Raw genomic sequence first — 19719 nt, forward strand, 5'->3', positions numbered from 1 at the left:
TATTGTTGTTTAATAATACTTTTATTCATTTTTAACAATGGATTTTGGGCCTATTTGCCTGAAATTTTATTTACAACATTTTTTCTTATCATTAAGCTTGATTATATTAATAAGTAGGCTGACAAAATGTTAATGAAGGCAAACATTAAATGAAATGTTTTGTAGCTTGTTGTTGAGTTGTTGACGATTCTAAAGAAATAATTATTTTTTAAAAAAAGGTTCTATAGTATAAGGTACCAGTAGGTGGCATGGTGGTTAAGGCACTGGACTTCCACATGACTGACCATGGTTCAAGTCTCGGACCTGGTGACTTGTAAATCAAGCTGAGCACGTGTGCATGCACACCCAAAATCCTAAGAGAAGAATGGAGGAGAAGGGATTGTGTCATGCCATTCCTCCCTGGTGAGGTGATTTCTCATTTTCTCTCTCTCCGTCTCTCTCTCCAGTAAAAACATGTACCCTATGGTAAAGAAACTTCAAAGAAAAAAGCAGCAAATATGCCCATACAATAGCACCAAAAAGAACATAATTATTGACAAAGAACTAGTGTCTTTGACTTCTGGTTTTATAAAGAATATTCTTTTTTGATGGATGTTTGTACCTAAAGCTACTGGCTCAGCAGTCATTCTCTAGGGATTGGTATACCTTGGTCATTTTCTCATCCACCCACTCTTTTCTGTTACTGTTCATTAACTAGAAACCATTATCCACCCACCCATTGACCACTGTCATGAATCTTCCTTCCACTTTCTGTGGCGTGTTAAGTCACTTTCTGCCACCACCTAATTTTATCATACAGTTACTAGCTATACTGTTTTGTAGGTTTGATTTATTCTCATTTCATTTTTTCAATGTTAATTATTTTGTTTGTTTTTACTTTTCGTGCTTTAATTCATGCCCTAGCTTCTTATAATATCTTGTGCTTTTAGCATCCTAGAAAAATAACAGTGTATGTTGTTAGTTTTGGTACCTCAGAATGGAGTACTGGTGATCATCCTGGATTCTCTTTGGAAGACAGACGATGTTTTAGTCAGGCTAAATATGAACTTATGGTTTCCACCATATTACCTAGGGATGGATGTCATTTATGGATTCTGATTGGGATAAGGTACATGGGATAAAAAATGTATAAGAAATATTAATTGGAGGGTTTTAGTCATCCTACCTTTGCCTCTTTGCCCTGTTCTGTAGGCTGGAAGGCTGAGCTCTAAGGACCACATCACCCAAGTGCTTTTACCGTCTGGCTACAAGTTGTGCTTACTCTATGGATATATTGGCAAAATATTAGAGGCTGGGTGGGGAAGAAGCTAAAGTATTTATTCCTCCCCTATACCTCAACATCCAACCACATTGTTTACCAGTGGTAGAGTTTCCCTCCACTACATTTTTTGGCAGGTTCCAGTAAAATACCTAGAAAAGAAAATTCATTGGGACCAGCAGTTAGCGTAATGGCTATGTCACTGGACTCCCATGTAGCCGACCACAGTTCGAGTCCCGTACCCAGTGGCTTAAACTCATGCCAAGTGTGTGTGCGTGCATGCCCAAGATCCTGAGAGAATGGAGGAGAAAGGATTGCACGTAATCATCCCCCTGGGGGGTGATTTCTCGCTTTCTGTCTCTGTCTCTCTCTGTCTGTCTGGCGAATGCACATGCCCTATAGTAAAAACCTCTCCAAAAGAAAAAGAAAAGAAAATTCATTGTTAGTGTCTTATCTATGTGCATGCTTCTGTAAATAATTTCCACATACGACTCTCCTCAAATATCTTTTATAAATGTGTTTTCTTGAGGACAGCAGGTGGTGTGGTGGTTAAGGCACTGGACTCTCACATGACCAACTGCAGTTCTAGTCCCAGACCAGTGGCTTGAAACTCATGCCAGGCACATGTGTGTATGTGTATGTGTGTGTGTGTGTGTCCCAAATCCCAAAAAGAAAATGGAGGAGAAGAGATTTCAATATGGTCATCCCCCTGTGGATTGATTTCTCACTTTCCCCCTCTCTGTGTCTCTCTGGCAAGTGCACTCACCCTATGACAAAACAAACAAACAAAAACCTAAAAAAGTGTTTTTTACTTCCCTTCTTTCAAAAAATGAAATTGCTATGGGATGTCTGTGCTCACCGGAGACAGAAAGAGACAGAGAGAAAGAGGGGGAAATGAGAAAGCACTCTCCCAACGGGGATTGGTCATGCCACAGTCCCAGCTCCTCTATTCTGATCCTGGGATTTTGGGCACACATGCACACACATTCGGCATGTTTTCAAATCCCCAAGTTCAGTACTTGAACCACACAGCTGGTCATGTGCAATCCCCCTGTCTTAAGCTCCATGCCATCTGCTAGCCCATGATTTGTTTTCTATTTATCTCAGGAACACTGACTAATACAAAGAAGACTGGGAAAGATTAAAAACAAAGAAAACTGCAGTATAATTTTTCAGCATTTCATGTGTGAGGAGATGCAAGTCTTTACCTGGGGTAATGGCAGGAAGAATAAGAAAAAAAATGAGGTTTTCTATTTTTAAAAATTATTTATTTATTTTTGGGGAGAGTTTTTGTTTGTTTGTTTGTTTGTTTTTTTGTTTGCTATAGGGCACTCATACTCGCCAGAAAGACAGAGAGAGACAGAAAGCGAGAAATCATCTAAATCACCTCCCACCCCCCGCTCCAGGAGGACATGGCCACACTACAACCCCTTCTCCTCCATTCTCCTCTCAGGATCTTGGGCACGCATGCACACACGCCCAGTGTGAGTTTTGACCCACCGGGTCTGGGGCTCAAACCGTGGTTGACTACATGGGAGTTCAGCGACATACCCATTCTACCAACTGCTGGTCCCAAAAAATGAAGTTTTAAAATATTTTTAAAAAGATATTAGGACTAGTGTTTGAATTGATAAGCTTATTAATGTTATAATTTTAGGACATTAATCTTTCAAACATAGTCAGTTGTAGAATGAGGAACAGGTTGATCTTAAATTGATCACTAATCTTTTAGATATTCTCTTCCAACGTACCCATATAGTCCTTATAATTCAAATAAATCAATTTCAAACTCAAATTACTCTCTAATATTGATTACCTCATAAAAATAATTACAGAATTTGGTAGTTACATTCTCTCTCTTTGTTTTTTACTTTTGAAAATATTGGTAAAGTCTTTATGATTATTTTAAAGCAATATATTTCATTAATTGCTGCACATTAAATAATGTTTTTAAATAACATTAAATCCTTCAAGTAAATCTTGGAGGAAAAATAAGGGGGGGGGGAGATAGAACACCATTAGTGAAATGTTTATCTAGAACCTAATCCACTCCATAAAGGCATATCTGCCGTGTCCTAATGGATTTTTCCAGAACAACAACTATGAGATTTTTCACTCTATGAAGGATGAGAATTGTTCTTAAACTGAATCAGTTAGAAATATAAAATTAACATGATATTATCCAGGAATATACTTGTTTATCATAATAACTGCTATCCAAAAATTTTTTAAAAAAGGAATAATCAAGCCTATTGTAGTGGATTATCTCTAGCTATGGGGCAGCAGTTAAGCCAAAAGCTTGTTCTGGACTGTCGCCTTTTCTGTTTGTCATAATTACTATGCGCCTTAGCAGGATAGCCTCCAATTTTGAGAAAAGGAAAAAAAAAAAAAAAACTCCTCAAAGGAGTATTTCTTTGATTTATTTTTTGCCAAATATCAACTCCTTTCTTGTGAAAGATATAGTCTATGAAATAAAAATTAGAAGCCTCGAGCTTGAGTGGAGTGCTGGAAACAGTACAATAAATAATGCTGCTGCATAGAACAGGGAGTTAACTACAGTGGGTAGTGTTAAAATAGGCCTTAAATATATAATAAGTACCTGGCAAACCACAGCCCACACAGCAGTTCTTTTTCCTGTCTTTTTGTGTGTGTACCAAATACTTATAAATGAAGGATTGCTTAAATTTACTTTTCACATTTCTTTTTAAATTAAAGAAATACAGTTTTATAGAGGACAAGTGGTCATATTATTTGTGTCTTAAAAGGATAGCCATCCTCATTTTGAGAAAATACTGACTACTCTTTTCCTAAACTCAATCACACCTCAATATTAGTAAATGCCCCATTGTGTCATCACCTCCCATGTTTATATTTTGTCAGCTCTGCTTACTGCCAGTTGCATTGCTATTCAATATATAGCTTTCTTGTTGCTGTCATGTATGTGTGTGTTTGCATAAGTTATAGATCTGTTACATACCCACCTATCCATCTGCACATATGTGTAATGTAAAGATAAATAAATAGACAGTTATAAATAAACCATTTTTTCCTTAATCAGAGCCAGGCAAGTTTCTTATACTAAAATATATCATGCTTTGGCTCAGAACATCTTTTGATTAAATGTTAATGTGGGTTGAACTCTTCACATATTGATTGGAAAAATAAATAAAACCTTTATTTATTTATACTTATCACTTAGCAGATAATATATGGCATTTTTTTCACAGCAGCTTAAGCATAGTCAGTTAACTCTTGTTGAAGAGATTTATGTCCTAAAGAGAAAATGAATCTATGAAGCATACTGATAGGAACTGAATCTCCAAAAAGGCCGTTTGTTAATTTTTTGTCTGTTTGATTTCTTTTCTTTTGCTTGATTTTCATTGGTATTGCTTATGTTTTAAAGGGAGCTTGTCACTATCTCGTACTTGATGAAATGAAACCAGCATGGTGTTGGATATATGGAACTAGGTTTGTTCTATCTAATATAAGTTGGTGTTTTCACTTTGTTTTTTTTTTCTAGAACAAATTCTCTGCTGATCATGTTTGATGTTGTTTAGGAAGTAAGCACATCTGCCAAATAAGCAGGCCTTGGGTGGGCTTATAAGCCAGTAATGGGAGTCCTGTTCTTTTCTGCCAATGTCACACAAAGAACTGAATCAAACAGATGGTCATTTTGCACAAATGGAATAATTTTCTTCACTTTGATCTGACTTTTCTACATACTCTGGACATTCAGCTATGTGTCATTCTTCTTCCAAAATGAATTCACTTTTCTGATCCCCATAAATTTATGGTGACTATTTGATAATAGAAATTTCTGATGAGTAATCATGACTGAAGTCCTCATCTAGTACTTAATTTGTCCCTTGTCTGGAAATCCTATACAAGGAAATTACAGCCAAATAATTAGCTGACTTTCATATGGGATTGAGAAATTAGTGCCATTGCTTTACATATTCTGCACTACTAAGCTTTTTTTTTTTTAAAAAAAATGTGTTTAAAAGTCTATTTCTTTTTTTTTTTCTTTTTTTTTTTGGAGAGGTTTTTGCTATAGGGCATGTGCGCTTGCCAGACAGACAGAGAGAGACAGAGAGACAGAAAGCGAGAAATCACCCCCCAGGGGGGATGGCCACACCCAAATCCCTTCTCCTCCATTCTCCTCTCAGGATCTTGGGCATGCACGCACACGCACCCGGCGTGAGTTTAAGCCACCGGGTCCAGAACGTGAACCGCGGTTGGCTACGTGGGAGTCCAGCAACATAGCCATTACGCTAACTGCTGGACCCAAAAGTCTATTTCTTTTGTTCTTTCATGAGTATGTATGAGAGAAAATGCAGTTTTTTTATAAGACAACTGTCAAGAGATAAATATATAGAGAAAGATATATAGAGAGAAATATACAGGTACCCCCAGTGGGTCCTCGACCTCAGCTGGGCCCAGATCACAGGCCCGTGCATACTCAGGGTGGTCTCCCTATGCAAACCTAGAACTCTTCTATGTGGTTCGACCTTGCAGACCATTGCATTTCCACTGTGCCATTGTCTAGTCCCAAGGGAGCTTTCTTAAAGGCAGTGAAAGGATGGTAGTGTAGCTAAGAACTTAAAAGCCAGAGGGCTGACATAGATTCAGATATCAGTACCTTCATTTACAAGGTTTTTCAGTGCTTTTGTGTCATGCTACTTGTATTCCCACGTTTACTTTCCTCACCTCAAAGGAAAGTCTACCACTGTCCCACAGACTTGTCAGGAGTATCAGATGAAATGAGGCTTACTTATTATTCTTTTAGAGAGATTTTTTTTTTTTTTTTTTTGCTATAGTACACTGTTGCTCCCTGGAGAAACAGAGACAGACAGAGACAGAAAGTGAAAAATCACTCCACAGGGTGTATGATAAGGTGCAGTCCCTTCCATTCTCCTCTTGGGATTTTGGGCAGGCACACACATGTGCCAAGTACTAGTTTTAAGCTGCTCGGCCTGGGACTCAAACTGCAGACGACTACGTGGGAGTCAAGCAACATAAATATTATGCTATCTGCTGGTTCCAAACTGAGGTTCATAAATTAGATATCCTAGTGCAAGGCTTCTCAACCTCAAAACTATTGATATTTGGACATAATAGGTTTTTGTTCTGAGGGTAAAATTGCCTTCTCCTTCAATGGAAATCACTGCCCTAGCTCTGAAGCACTAAGTACATAATAAATGTCACCATTACCAGTGAATACTTAAAACGCTATTTTTGGAATGCTTATTGGCCAGTTTTTATAGTAATTTCCTTTTTTTTTTCACAGAAATTAATTGAATTGTATCTCTCCTAGACTGAGATTTTTAAAAGTGATGATTAACTTTTAGAACCCATGTTTAATGATTTAATTACTCCCTTTGCACTTAAAATGATCCAAATTGAATGTTTTGGGGGCTTTCAACATTTTCTGCAAATTTTCACTTAATTTTGAAAATGTTTTAGGCCTACACATAAATTGATGAACTCTTGTAATGATTACCCAAGATTCACATAATTGTTAACATCTTGCCACATTTATTTGATTTTTCTAAAATGAATTTATATAGCCAAAAGGAGAAGGTGGTTTGCGTAAGTAGTTCAAGCATGATTCGTTATGGTAAAGTGCCCTTCTTTTTATTCTTCTGTTTAATTTTTCTTAGTATTTAAAGGAGGAGATCCACATCTGTAGGAGTACGCACATCTGGATTTTTACATCAATATTCAGAACCTCCAAAGTGTGTACATATGGATTTATCTTGATTTTATGTCTTGCATATGTATGGTATCTATTCCTAAATGGTCTTCTGGTTAGAACCTATATGGTTGATGGCAGCCAACAACCTAACATTTCATCTCTCTAAAGGAATCTCATTGTGTTTATTTTCACTTTCTGTGAGTTCACGGTGAATGATTTGATCACATTTAACCTATCTGAATAAAAATAACAAATCAGTACATTCAAAATGTCTGCTTATGCGGTTGACAATAGAAATTTACCCAGCACTTAAAAAAATGAGATTGTAAATCTCCCCAGGAAGAGGTCATTATACTTGCAATTTTGATCATTTTCAGTTTACTACTGAGAGACTAAGATGCCAAACGTTAATTCTCAGTCATTAAAGTCAAATTAATAAAAATTAAACACTGCTAGAACTACTGTACCTTCTTACATTAATAAACTTTTTCTCAGAACTTCTAAAAGTAGATCTGAACATTAATACAGGTAAATGTATTATGATGTTTGTACAAATCAAGGAGTTTTAATTCTCCCAATTAATTGATTAATTAACAATTTTGAAATGCTAGAAGCATAAAGAATACTCCTATTACTGTTCAAAAGTATTTAACCCCAAAGCACTACACAGATGTATGATATCTTATTTACCTGATAGAACCCTAAAATCTCATGGAATCTTTTGAATAAAAAATTCACTTCTAGGGACCAACAGGTGGTGTGGTGGTTAAGGATGCTGAACACCCACATGGTCAATAGTGGTTCGAGTCCTGTACCTGGTGGCTTGCTATCTCAGTTTACCCCTCTCTCTGTCTTTGTCTCTCTCTGGTCAAATTTAAACAAACAAACAAACAAACAAACAAATAAATAAATAAATAAAATAGTTATTTAAAAACTCACTTGTGGTGAACCACTACATAAAAACTCATACCTGTGAACCACTACACCAGCAGTTGGTATTGTGGTTAAAAGGCTGGACTGCCACATGGTGGACCATGGTTCCAGTCCTGGACCTGGAGGTTTGAATCTCATGTCGGGCACATGTGTGTGCATGGCCAAAATCCTGAGAAGAGAATGGAAGAAAAGAGATTGTGGCATGACCATTCCCCCTGGGGTCATTTTGTGGTTTCTGTCTCTCTATCTCTCTGGCGAGTAAATATGCCCTAGTAGCAACAATCTTTAATAAAATAGTAACTTCTGATACTTAGTCTGCTTTTTACACTTAAACCCAGTTCTATAAATGAAGGTGTAATTATAAAGCAATTTTAATCTGCAACTAAATAGTTTTATGACTTAAATTTGGATAATACATTGTGATCTGCCACATTTATTTTCTTCTACCTTCACCCTAGCTCATCTTCCAAGTAAAAATGCTCCTACAATCTCAGTGATTAAAATATATTACAGTAGTTCCACCATCCCTCTATTTCCAGGTAGTAGACACATTTCATCCTGGATAAGCAATGCAATTATTTTAAATGCCACAGTAATCAGAGCAATGACCTTTAGACCTAAGGATTTAAATTAAGAATAACCAGAGGGAGATATAGGTTGTGTGTGTGTTTGTATACACACATACATATACATACACAAATTTCAATTGTGAATTTTTAAATGTTGGATATTATCTGTTCTGATGAAGCAGCCTTCAATGGTGAGCAGCATTACATTTATTTTCTCCCCAGTGGTGAACCAAGTTAAATCCGAGCAAAGCGAGCTCCTGTGCCCAATCCTGCATTCTCTTTACTGGTAATAAAGAACCTTACTGGCCTGACAGGTTGTCACAGCAATTATTCACATGAAGTTCTGTAGCAGTTGTATCTGTCAGCCCATGTAGTATTGAATATTTTAACTGGCAGTCTTCCAAGACTGAACATTAATCTTACCATCTCCTATTACAGTCCCTAATCAAGATATTCCAGGGGTGATTGCACTAACATTGTTTGAAGACTACATCTACTGGACTGATGGGAAAACCAAGTCACTCAGCCGTGCCCATAAAACCTCGGGAGCAGACAGACTCTCACTGATTAACTCATGGCATGCCATCACAGATATCCAGGTGTATCATTCTTATAGACAACCTGATGGTAATTATTCTTTCCATGCTTTCCATAAGCTCATTAACATCTTTCAGTACCACTCCATTTGATTCTTTCAAGGTTAAGTGTAATTTTATTTTTGAGAAGGATTACCAGATTTCATTATTCATCATCATTTATATGGAATAAATTCAGTTGATATCAACTCCTGCTATTAAGGGATATGATTAGAATTTCAATAATAACACAAAGAATTATTGATTTGTTCAAATTATATTAAGTTGAAATAATAAAAATACATGTAGTCAGAGAGGTTAAGATTGCATTCTTGAAATAAATTGTTTACGAAATAGTTACAGGAGCCATAGTTTCTGGAATGCTGAGTAGAATGATTTATATTTAAGTAACTCTTAGGTTTTATAAATGAAAATATATCAAATTTGCTTAAGCAAATGTCTAATATAAATAATTTTAATCCAAAAAAAGATTTGATCATTTTGCTGAAAACATATATTTGGCCCAGAAAGCAAAGTCACTGTATGCTATTAATTATAGACCATTGTTTCATTGTTTTATTTTACATTTATATTTCTGAACATATGTATGTCTTTATCCAAAATGCTTCTAGTTTTTGTTTATTTTTTTGATGGACCTTTTTCTTTCCTACTAAAATGGTGTTTTTGTAAAAATATATCCTTAAAATTATTTAATGGTCAAGTAAATGTCATTGAACAATAAATAGCATTTGTACAAAAAGAAAACAATTAATTTATAATCTTGAAGAGGTCTCGATGATAAAACTTTCTTTAAATATAAGTTATGAAGCTTGAATGTCCTATCCTTAATTCAATTTTGTTATATCATTGGACTTAATTATTCTGTTTTATTGTTGTTTTTCTTTCTTTTCTGTAGTCTCCAAACATCTCTGCATGATAAATAATGGTGGTTGCAGTCATTTGTGCCTTTTAGCCCCTGGAAAAACCCACACCTGTGCTTGTCCCACCAACTTCTATCTTGCAGCTGATAACAGGACTTGCTTATCTAACTGCACAGCCAGTCAGGTGAGTGATGGTCTGGAAATCATCTAATGTGATGGATGAGCAAGTTGTTGGACAGATTTTCCCTGAGTTTTGGTCGGGACTAAAACCACAGTTAGCCATATGTGAATCCAGTGCCATAACTGCCATGCCACCTAATGGCTCTCAAAAATATTTTTGAAACATTTGTTTTCTGCTGTTGTTATTTAGCATAACATAAATAATCCTTCCATATGTTGTAGACTAGGGATGGTCACAGAGTAAGGTAAAAAGTTTAACTCATATCCTTAAAATGGAACCTTAGACATTAGGAAGTATAAACAAAGGCCAAAAAGGAAATGAAACAAAAATGAAAACCATTCTTAGGCAGATCTACAGAGAATAAATGCTCAAATCCTAAGGGGGCATAGCAGCAAAATCAGGTATGCCATGTTGTAAAAGAAGGCAAGGTGACTGAGGCACCGAGTAGGAGAAGGCATAAGAAGCAACAACAAATGCCCTAGATAAGGTGCTCCCTCGTCACTGCCCCTGCCTTTTGCCATCCCTCATGGCCAACGATATGGAAATAGAGAATATTTTTTTAGATATTTGTTAATGTTTTTTTCTCCTAGTTTTTAAAAGTTTGCCAGAGTGTACATGCTTCATCCAGAGAGACAGACAGACAGACAGGGAAATAAGAAAGGCCCCCATGGTGGATGGTCATGCCACAATATGTTCTCCTCCGTTATGCCCTTCTTTCAGAATTTGGAGCACACATGCATACACTCCTCACACGTTTTTGAAGCTGCTGGTCATGAACTCAAACCGTGCAATTGGCCGTGTAGGATCTAACAACCTTAACCACAATTCCATAGACTGGTCTAACACTTTATACGTGAAAAATAATATGATTAAGATAATTTCCTTCTTAAGCCTCCTTTTGTTAAAATTTTTATCATTTCCAATTGAGATGTACTAGAAGTTATTTTGTTTGTTTGTTTTTCACTTAATGGTAGTTACATTAACTTGTTATCTTCTTTTTAAGGTTTTTGCAGTAGGGTATATGCGCTTGCTGGAAAGGGATATTGACAGTGAGAGAGAAACTGAGAAAACATCCTCTGCAGAGGACGACCATGATGCAATCCCCTCTCCTCTACTGTCCTTTCAGATTTGGGGCACATATGCACAGGCAACTGGCATGTTTTACAAGCAAGCAGGTCCAGGCCTCAAACTGTCTGCCATGTGAGAGGGCAACAACTTAACCACCTTGCCACCTGCTGGTCCCACCTAAACTTTATTCATTACTTTCAAATTGTGAATAGTCATATGTAAACTTATTTCATTACTTTCAAATTGTGAATAGTCATATGACATCATAAAATTAGACTTCATTACATTTCATTCACTATTGTGTTTGACTTGAAATAAAATTGTCAAAGAAACTATTATTTTTTTAAAGACAAAATTTAGTTTCAGAATTTTGTGTTTTGAATTTGATGGTTTTTCAGTTACAAGCACTAACTTCATGAGGACATATTGAATTTCTCTTAGGATCTGCTTATCTTGAAAATAGAGAAGCTTATACTAGCTCAACCTGCCTCTCAGATTAGGAATATGAGCATCGTATATGAAAAACTACTGCTAAATAAAAGATATTAGACCTTTTTCTAGGGAAATAGTGAATGTGATGGTTAAGGATACATTCTGAGGTCAGATGCACTGTCATCATTATCTTCACTCTGGGTGGGTTATCTTGAGTTTGTCATAACCTTTTAATGTCTTGGTATTCTCATCTTCAAATGGGGTGAAAATATTTCCAGGCCATTGTTATGAGGTGAAATGGGAAAAATTCCTAGGACATGATAGTTCGTGTTACGACTCCTGCGCTCTAGAGTATGTGGACATGTGGACAGTTAGTGTGCACTGACGTCGGAGGTCGTGGTATCTAGCTGAAGTAGGCAGCAACTCTGCTTCATTTTTTTTTTTTTGAGAGATTTTTGCTATAGGGTGTGTACACTCGCCAGACAGAGAGAGACAGAGAGACAGAAAGCAAGAAATCACCCCCCCGAGGAGGGATGGCCGTGCCACAATCCCTTCTCCTCAGTTCTCCTCTTGGGATCTTGGACATGCACGCACATGTGCCAGGCGTGAGTTTTAAGCCACCCGTTCTGGGACACGAACCACGGTCGTCTACGTGGGAGTCCAGTGACATAGCCATTAAGCTAACTGCTGGTTCCCCCCAACTCTGCTTCTTTAAAATGTGTGTTCTAAGTATAATGCTTGAATGTTTGTGTACAATTAAAAAAAAATCTTTTTAAAGAATTGAATATTTAGGGGGCCGGCAGGTAGTGTGGGGTTAAGGTGCTGGACTCCCACATGGCAGACCGTAGTTCTAGTTATGGACCTGGCAGCTTGTTTTCTCACTCTCTCTCTCTTGATCTCTGTCTTTCTCTGGTGGGCTTATGTGCCCTACAGCAAATTAAAAATAATAGTAATAAATAAAATTAGATAATTCTGAAAAATAATTGGATAGCTAAATTACTATGAGAGACAAAAATCATTGACCTAATAATTTGCCACGATAAAATCTAAATGATAAGTCACACTTGAAAAGATAATTAAAATATAGTTCCTATTAGTGTTGTGTAGTTTGGTCAAATTTTCAGTTTCTTGTCCAGGTTTTTCTGAAATAACCTTTGGTCCCTTGCTCTGGAGTGGCATGTGAGTCAGTTTGTTGAGTCCTAAATGAGGCTGTCTTTGAAGCAGAAATGATAACTTCTCTAGCCACTACAGTGTGTTAAGCTTCAAGAGTCCACTGGAAATGGAGTAAAACCAAATGATACGTTGAAATGCAGATGAACAATTCAAACAGTGAACTGAGAGTAAAATCAGTCTTGCTAAGGTATAAAAAGAATAAAACTTTTCAAAATATTATATAAGAAAATGTATAATTCTGTTTATTCAATTTTAGAAAAATTTATCTGTCAATTACAGTACACTATTAGCCTAGAAGTACTATTTGTGTAATAAAATTATCTCTCAATTGGGTATCACTGAAGACTAAAATATCTCTATTCTTCACATATACCCAATTGTCTTTATCATGATTTTTTTCTTAACAATAGAAAAAGATAGGAAAAAAATGTGGACCAAATATATTTTCTTTCCTATTGGTGGGGGGAGTCATCATCTTATTATTTTTTTAATCTTCAGGAAAAGTTAACAAAGAACAGATAACACAATCCATTAGCATGAGTCTTTTATTTTTATTTTCTTTCCTTTTTTTTTTTTAAGTTTTTGCCATAGAACACATGCACTTGAGAGAAAGAAGAAGAGAGGGAAAATAAGAAATCACTCCCTAAGGGGGTTAGCATACTGCGGTCTCTTCTCCTCCATTCTCCACTTGGGATTTTGGGCATGCACACGCACCCCAAGCATGATTTTCAAGTTGCAAGGTCCTGAGCTTAACCAGTGGTCAGTCATGTGGGAGTCCAGTACCTAACTACCATGCCACCTGCTGTCCCCAGTATAAGTCTTTTTATGTAATCATTTTACTGATAATTCTTTTCTGATCTAGTGGGAGGAAAATAATATTCACTGTATACTTTTTGTAGAATTCAATTTATAGAAACAATTTACAGTGAGGTAGACCTTTAAATGAAACAAATAATCTAGGTAGTTAAGAATCATATCATTATACATTCTGATAACAATTTTTCATTTGTAACTTACTCTGTTTGTGTTTGTGTGCGTGTGTGGAGAGGTTTTTACTATAGGGTGTGTGCGTTCACCAGAAAGAGAGACAGAGAGACAGAAAGTGAGAAATCCCTCCCAGGGGAATGGCCGCACCACAATCCCTTCTCCTCTATTCTCCGCTAGGGATCTTGGATGTGCACGCACACGTGCCCGGCGTGAGTTTAAGACACCTGGTCCAGGACTCAACCCACGGTGGACTACATGGGAGTCCAGAAACATAGCCATTACGCTAACTGCTGGTCCCTGGAAATTACTCTTAAGCAAGGATTTTGATTCATTTTATCTAACGATTATGACCAATGTCCCTCCAATAGTATTTACTGGTTTTAGAAGAATAAAATAGGCAAATTTCACCAGTAAGAATTGTATTAGGATTGAAATACAGAGAATCTGGTAAAAATCAAGATCAGATCCAATTCTTATAACACTAATCATTTCTAATATTTACTTTAAATCATTTTAATTACACAAAAAAGTCAATTTAGAAATGACTTTACTTATCTTTTAAATGGAGACTTTCTGTTTCAACTAAATATTACCATATGGTGATTTGCATTTTATCCTTGTATTATTTTAGCAGACATGTATTTAGTAGTTTCTTTATAGCTCCTTCTTGTAGGTGATAATTAGAGTCTGCAATTTATTCTATGAAGATATTAGTCTTGGAGAACACTTACCATGAATACTGTTTTCTATTTATACTTAGCATTCATCTTTTTCAGTTACTAAATTTAAGTATAAAAAAAAGCTTATACATGAAATAGAAGAAATGTTCTTTTGATAATAAAATGTTGATTAGCATGAAAAGTTACATAAGTATATTTTACTCTGGACTTCACTTAACTAAAAACACTTTTACATTCTTATTAAAATAAAATGGAGAGAAAAATTATCATGCTCCATGTAATTCTAACAGTTGGTGTTTATTTAAATCAGACATATTTAGTGACTTAAAAAATATATTCTAGATATGTTTCCAGCCATTACTGGAAAGACTTTGAAGAGACTCAGGAGACCTGAAATTCTCCTACTAATGTGCTTTGATATACTGTAATGACTGGACATATTTAACGTTCAGGGCAATTGATTTTGGAGTTAGCTTCATATCCCCAGACAGTCACTATCAATAAAGGTAATCTCACTCCCCCCTCTGGTAATTTATAAAAAACCACAACAGTTATGACCACAGGTTAAGCAAACATGGGAAAATCAGTGGGAGAGTCAAATCTCCCAATGGAGTAGTAGGTTCTTTCCTTCCTGTATTACTATTGAAAGAAAAACTCACTCTCATATTTAGGAAATTAATAATGTAGATCTATGTTGAATCAACTCCATGATGTCCAAACATGTTCAACAGAAGCTTATTTGAAATTGTCTCTTACTTTAAAAAAAGTAACTGTTTTAAGTGAACAAACGTTTAGATTCTTAATCCAGTTTTCTTAGAAACTAGGTTGTTGGAAAACTCGTAACACATTATCGCATAGAAAACAGAAAAAGACATGATTGTCCCAACTGCCTAGTAGTTGAACCTAGGCTATATTTCCTGTTACATATCTTTCTTGAACATAACATGCTAAGATGAATGCCAGCTTGCTGTCAGTTCCTCATGTGGGCATTACAACATACATACATCAAAAAGAAAATAAACTTGTAGGAAAAAAATTAAACTAATGTTATTTCCAGAAGAATATTATGCTCTATGCTTCTCATTGAATTTCTACTCAAATAAAAAAGGAAAGAATTTACTATTGTCAGGAAAAATTGACTAAATTTTATCTACTGCTTGGTTTTAGTCATGCAGTGAATATATTAATGGTAACTATGTTAGATGCCTGTGCTCTCTGTAGAGACACTGTCCTTACCTTGAGCTTCTTGTGTCTGAATGTTGCTAGAAAGGAAATAGTTTGTGCTCAGAGACCACTAAAGAATAAACTGTTGGAGCTTTTTGATAATTGGCTGCACTTGGCTAATAGTGAAGTTAGTAGGAATAGCTTCGTGCTCTGTTTCTCAACCTTTATTATAAAAATATTAAGTCACTGGAAAAGTCAAGACATATTTTTCTGTTTTTCTATGTAAAAATGTGTTATGATTTTTCTGATGATCTATGAACTTTTTGAAATTTTTTTCTCAAATAAGAGGTCACCTGCATGCTAATTAGCTGATAACTAAATAGTGCCACATAACAATTTCTATTACTTTTTCTGTTGTCGATCTTCCACTTAAGGGTTAATTTGAAAGAAAAGAATTTTTAAAAATTCTGTTTTTACAAAGAGAATTATCTTTCTTATGTCCAGCGCTAAATAGAAAGGATGTTATAACAAATAAAACACATTCATAAGCATTTTAGTGACTAGTATTTTAAGAAAATTTTATTTATTATTATAATTTTCTTCTGTGCTACCATGTGTTTAAAAATCAGCAGAAAAGACTATTGCAGCCTTATTTTTATGTCTTTTAAAAATTTATGTCTTTAAAAACTTTGGAGAGTTTTAACATATATATGCCTCATGGTACTCAACTTTGTTTTCTATTTTTTTCCTTTCTTCAAGTTTCGTTGTAAGACTGATAAATGTATTCCATTCTGGTGGAAGTGTGACACTGTGGATGACTGTGGCGATGGATCTGATGAACCCGATGACTGCCGTGAGTACACTGACAAAGGATAGAACTGGGAATTTAAAGTTCCTTATATCCCAGACTGGAAAGTCGAGCTATATCTAAAGTATTGACTTCTCATATTTTTAAAACTCTTTTAAGCTAGAGATGTTTATGTCAGTCTATAAAAATGCAACAAAAATGTTGCAATGTCTTTGGGGCCTTAGATAGGTCTCTGATAACTTACCTTTAGGATGATACGAGCCATTTATATTGCAAGGTTTTTTTGTTTGTTTGTTTTTCAAGGTTGTGTTTGTTCCCCCTGGTTTTCAAGGTTTTTGCCATAGAGCATGTGTGCTTACCAGAGAGACAGAGAGAGAGAGTGAGAGAGAGAGTGAGAAATCACCCTCCAGGGTGGATGCACTGGGTCTGCTTCAGTCTCTTCTCCATTCTCCTCCGGGATTTGGGGCCGGCATGCAAACGTGCACTCATATGTGCCCAGTGTGATTTTCAAGCCACTGGGTCTGAGAGTCGAATGTGAACCATGTGGGAGTCCAGTGCCTCTTTTTCAAGTATTATTACCTGTAGAGTAACTATATTGCTTCGTGTAGAGATCAGTAGAGTGATAAACTGCATGGTTTTGACTTAAAATATCAACAAATTAGAAGCAAAATAGGCAGTTTCAGGCTGCCACTCAGTGACCGAAATCTTATCGTTAAATATATAGTATTTCAACTTTTTTGGGCCAGCATTGTTATCCTAAAAACTCTTTAAAATTCAGATTTTTCCAATACAAATCATTAGTATACTGCTAGGCAATTTAATATAGTCTCAGCAATTGTTCTAAAGTGACTACCAATTGTGTCTTGACATATTACTGTGCTTGGCATGGTTAGGTGCTAGTTTTAAAACTATCACTGGTAACTTTGGTTGTAATGGACAATCAGCAGACCTTTCCTTGATAGCCTATTATAGTTCACTCCATGGGTCACTCCAGCACTGTCCTGTCAAGTTGAAGATGCTTGTAGTCAATCAGGATAATTACCTCAACCACCCAGTGGATGGTTGCATGATTTGACTTTGACAATTGATTCTGAGATCTTTAGGCTTGAAACAAAGACAGTGCACTGTTAGTGAAAGCCGGCTGCTGTCTGCTGTAGAACTTTCACCACCTGATTATAAAGCTGTTTAGGATCTCTAGATACTCAGACGATCCATGCTTTATCTTTCTGATCACTAAGTCTCTTACACAATCGAAGTGCTTAACATCATTAATTTGTATGTTTCAAAACAGTAAAACCAATTCAATGAAAAGAGAAAATAATTATAAAGGATATTACTGTTCTAATATAATCTTTATGTTCCTGAAAAATCCATTAAACTTCGATTTTTATGAAAATCCACTTTTTGTTTTCAATAAGAGAGATGACATGCAAAGAGTAGTATATATGTGGGATAGGAATAATAATTTGCTTAAATTATTTTTTTTCATCGCTGAATTAAAAGGAATAGCAAAAGAACAAGAAATATTATGGTGAATTTATTAAGCTTCACTTATTAAAAAGTTATTACTTTGCCACAACGAAGTGAAATTTCTAATAATATACTAAATAAGTATAATTTATTTTTATGAATTATAAAAATAAATAAGAATGAACATGTTAATTTAGTCCTTTCTGCCCAGATTCACTATTCGTTGAGGAAATACTGTTATAATGACCAACAGGCAAAGTGAACACCCAATGTTTTCCTTTCAAAATACTTGCAACTCCTAAACTCTAGTTCTAATCTGTACTAAAATATTGTGATGGAGCCATACTGACATGAGAAATGAACCTCGGATTTAGTATGATGAGTTTTGTGTATTTTCACACTTTTAGAATATGTGAATAGTAATCAAATATTACTTTACTGTTTTTAGAGGGGAAAAGAGACATCTGTTATCTAAGAGCTTCTGAATTAACCTTCTTTAAATTCTAATATCTATATATTTTCATTCATTTATTTATTATTTTATTTTTAATTTTTTAGAAGTTTTTGCCTTAGGGCATGTGCATTCACTGTAGAGAGAGAGAGAGAAAGAGAGAGAGTGACAATGAGAGGAAAAGTGAGATGTCATCCCTCAAGAGGCGATGGCCACACCCCCATTCCTTCTCCTCCCCTCTCCTCCCAGGATTGCATGCCCAGTATGAATTTCAAGCCACCGAGGTTGGGATTCAAACCGCGGTTGGCCAGCCATGTAGCCACTGCAGCAATGTAACCACTACACCATCTGCTGGCCCCTATTTATTATTTTAATTAACAAATAAACTTTGTATACATTTATGTTATAAAAATAATGTTTTGATATGTATACACAGCACGGAATGACTGAGTGAAGCTATTTCACATATTCCGCATCTCACATATTTCTCTTTTCCTTGTTGTAAGAACACAAAATCTACTCTCTTAGCAGTTTTCAGATATACAATATACTAACTATAGTCACCATGATGCACAATACATCTTTTCAACTTATTCCTCTTGCCTAACTAAAATTTCGTGTTCTCGGACCAGCATCTCCTCAGTACTGTCCCAGAGCCTCAGATTGCTCCCATTTCACTGTTTCTAATGAGTTAAAGATCTTCAGACTCCATATGTAGATGTGATCATGTGAAATGCGTCTCTGCCTGGCTTATTTCATTTAACAGTGTCTTCCAGGTTCACTCATGTGATAAACGTCCTTCATTTTTAAGGCTGAACAATATTCCATTGTGTGTGTGTGTATGTGTAAATGTATATGTATACATATACGTATGTGAATATATGTATGCATATGCACTTATATCACATTTTCTTTATGAATTCATTAATTGATGGATTCACATCAATTTAGTTCAATTTCATATCTTATCATAATTTGAATAATGTTGCAGTGAACGTGGTAATTCAGAGTTTTCTGGACACACTGATTTCATTTCCTAGTAGAATTGCTGGGTTATATGGTTGTTCTAATTTTAGTTCTGTGTTTAATTTTTGAGGAAATTTCTTTCTGTTTTCCATAATGGCTATACTAATTGACATCCCATGCACAATGTACAAGGACTCCCTTTTTCTATATCCTCCCCATTCTCGTTATCCTTAGTCTTTTTAAATTTTTTTGAGAGTTATTTGCTATAAGGCACACGTGCTCGCTGGAAAGACAAAGAGAGACAGAGAGACAGAAAGCAAGAAATCACCCCCCCCAGTGAGGATGGCCATACTACAATTCCTTCTCCTCAGAGGATCTTGGGCACGCACGCACACACGCCCAGCGTGAATTTAAGCCACTGGGTCCAG

The 19719-nt window shown here is 35.8% G+C and overlaps 1 protein-coding gene across 1 annotated transcript in view; it reads left to right on the forward strand.

Annotated features, from left to right (window-relative positions):
• Positions 1-19719, forward strand: part of LRP1B (LDL receptor related protein 1B) — a 1871701-nt gene that overhangs the window by 1633020 nt on the left and 218962 nt on the right. Inside the window, exons 65-67 of the mRNA XM_027765590.1 lie at positions 8894-9082; positions 9947-10095; positions 16356-16449. Coding sequence (XP_027621391.1) covers positions 8894-9082; positions 9947-10095; positions 16356-16449 — 432 coding nt within the window. The remainder of the gene's footprint in view (positions 1-8893; positions 9083-9946; positions 10096-16355; positions 16450-19719) is intronic.

The sequence above is a fragment of the Tupaia chinensis genome, unplaced genomic scaffold, assembly GCF_000334495.1.
Source record: "Tupaia chinensis unplaced genomic scaffold, TupChi_1.0 Scaffold138757_1, whole genome shotgun sequence".
Lineage (NCBI taxonomy): Eukaryota > Metazoa > Chordata > Mammalia > Scandentia > Tupaiidae > Tupaia > Tupaia belangeri.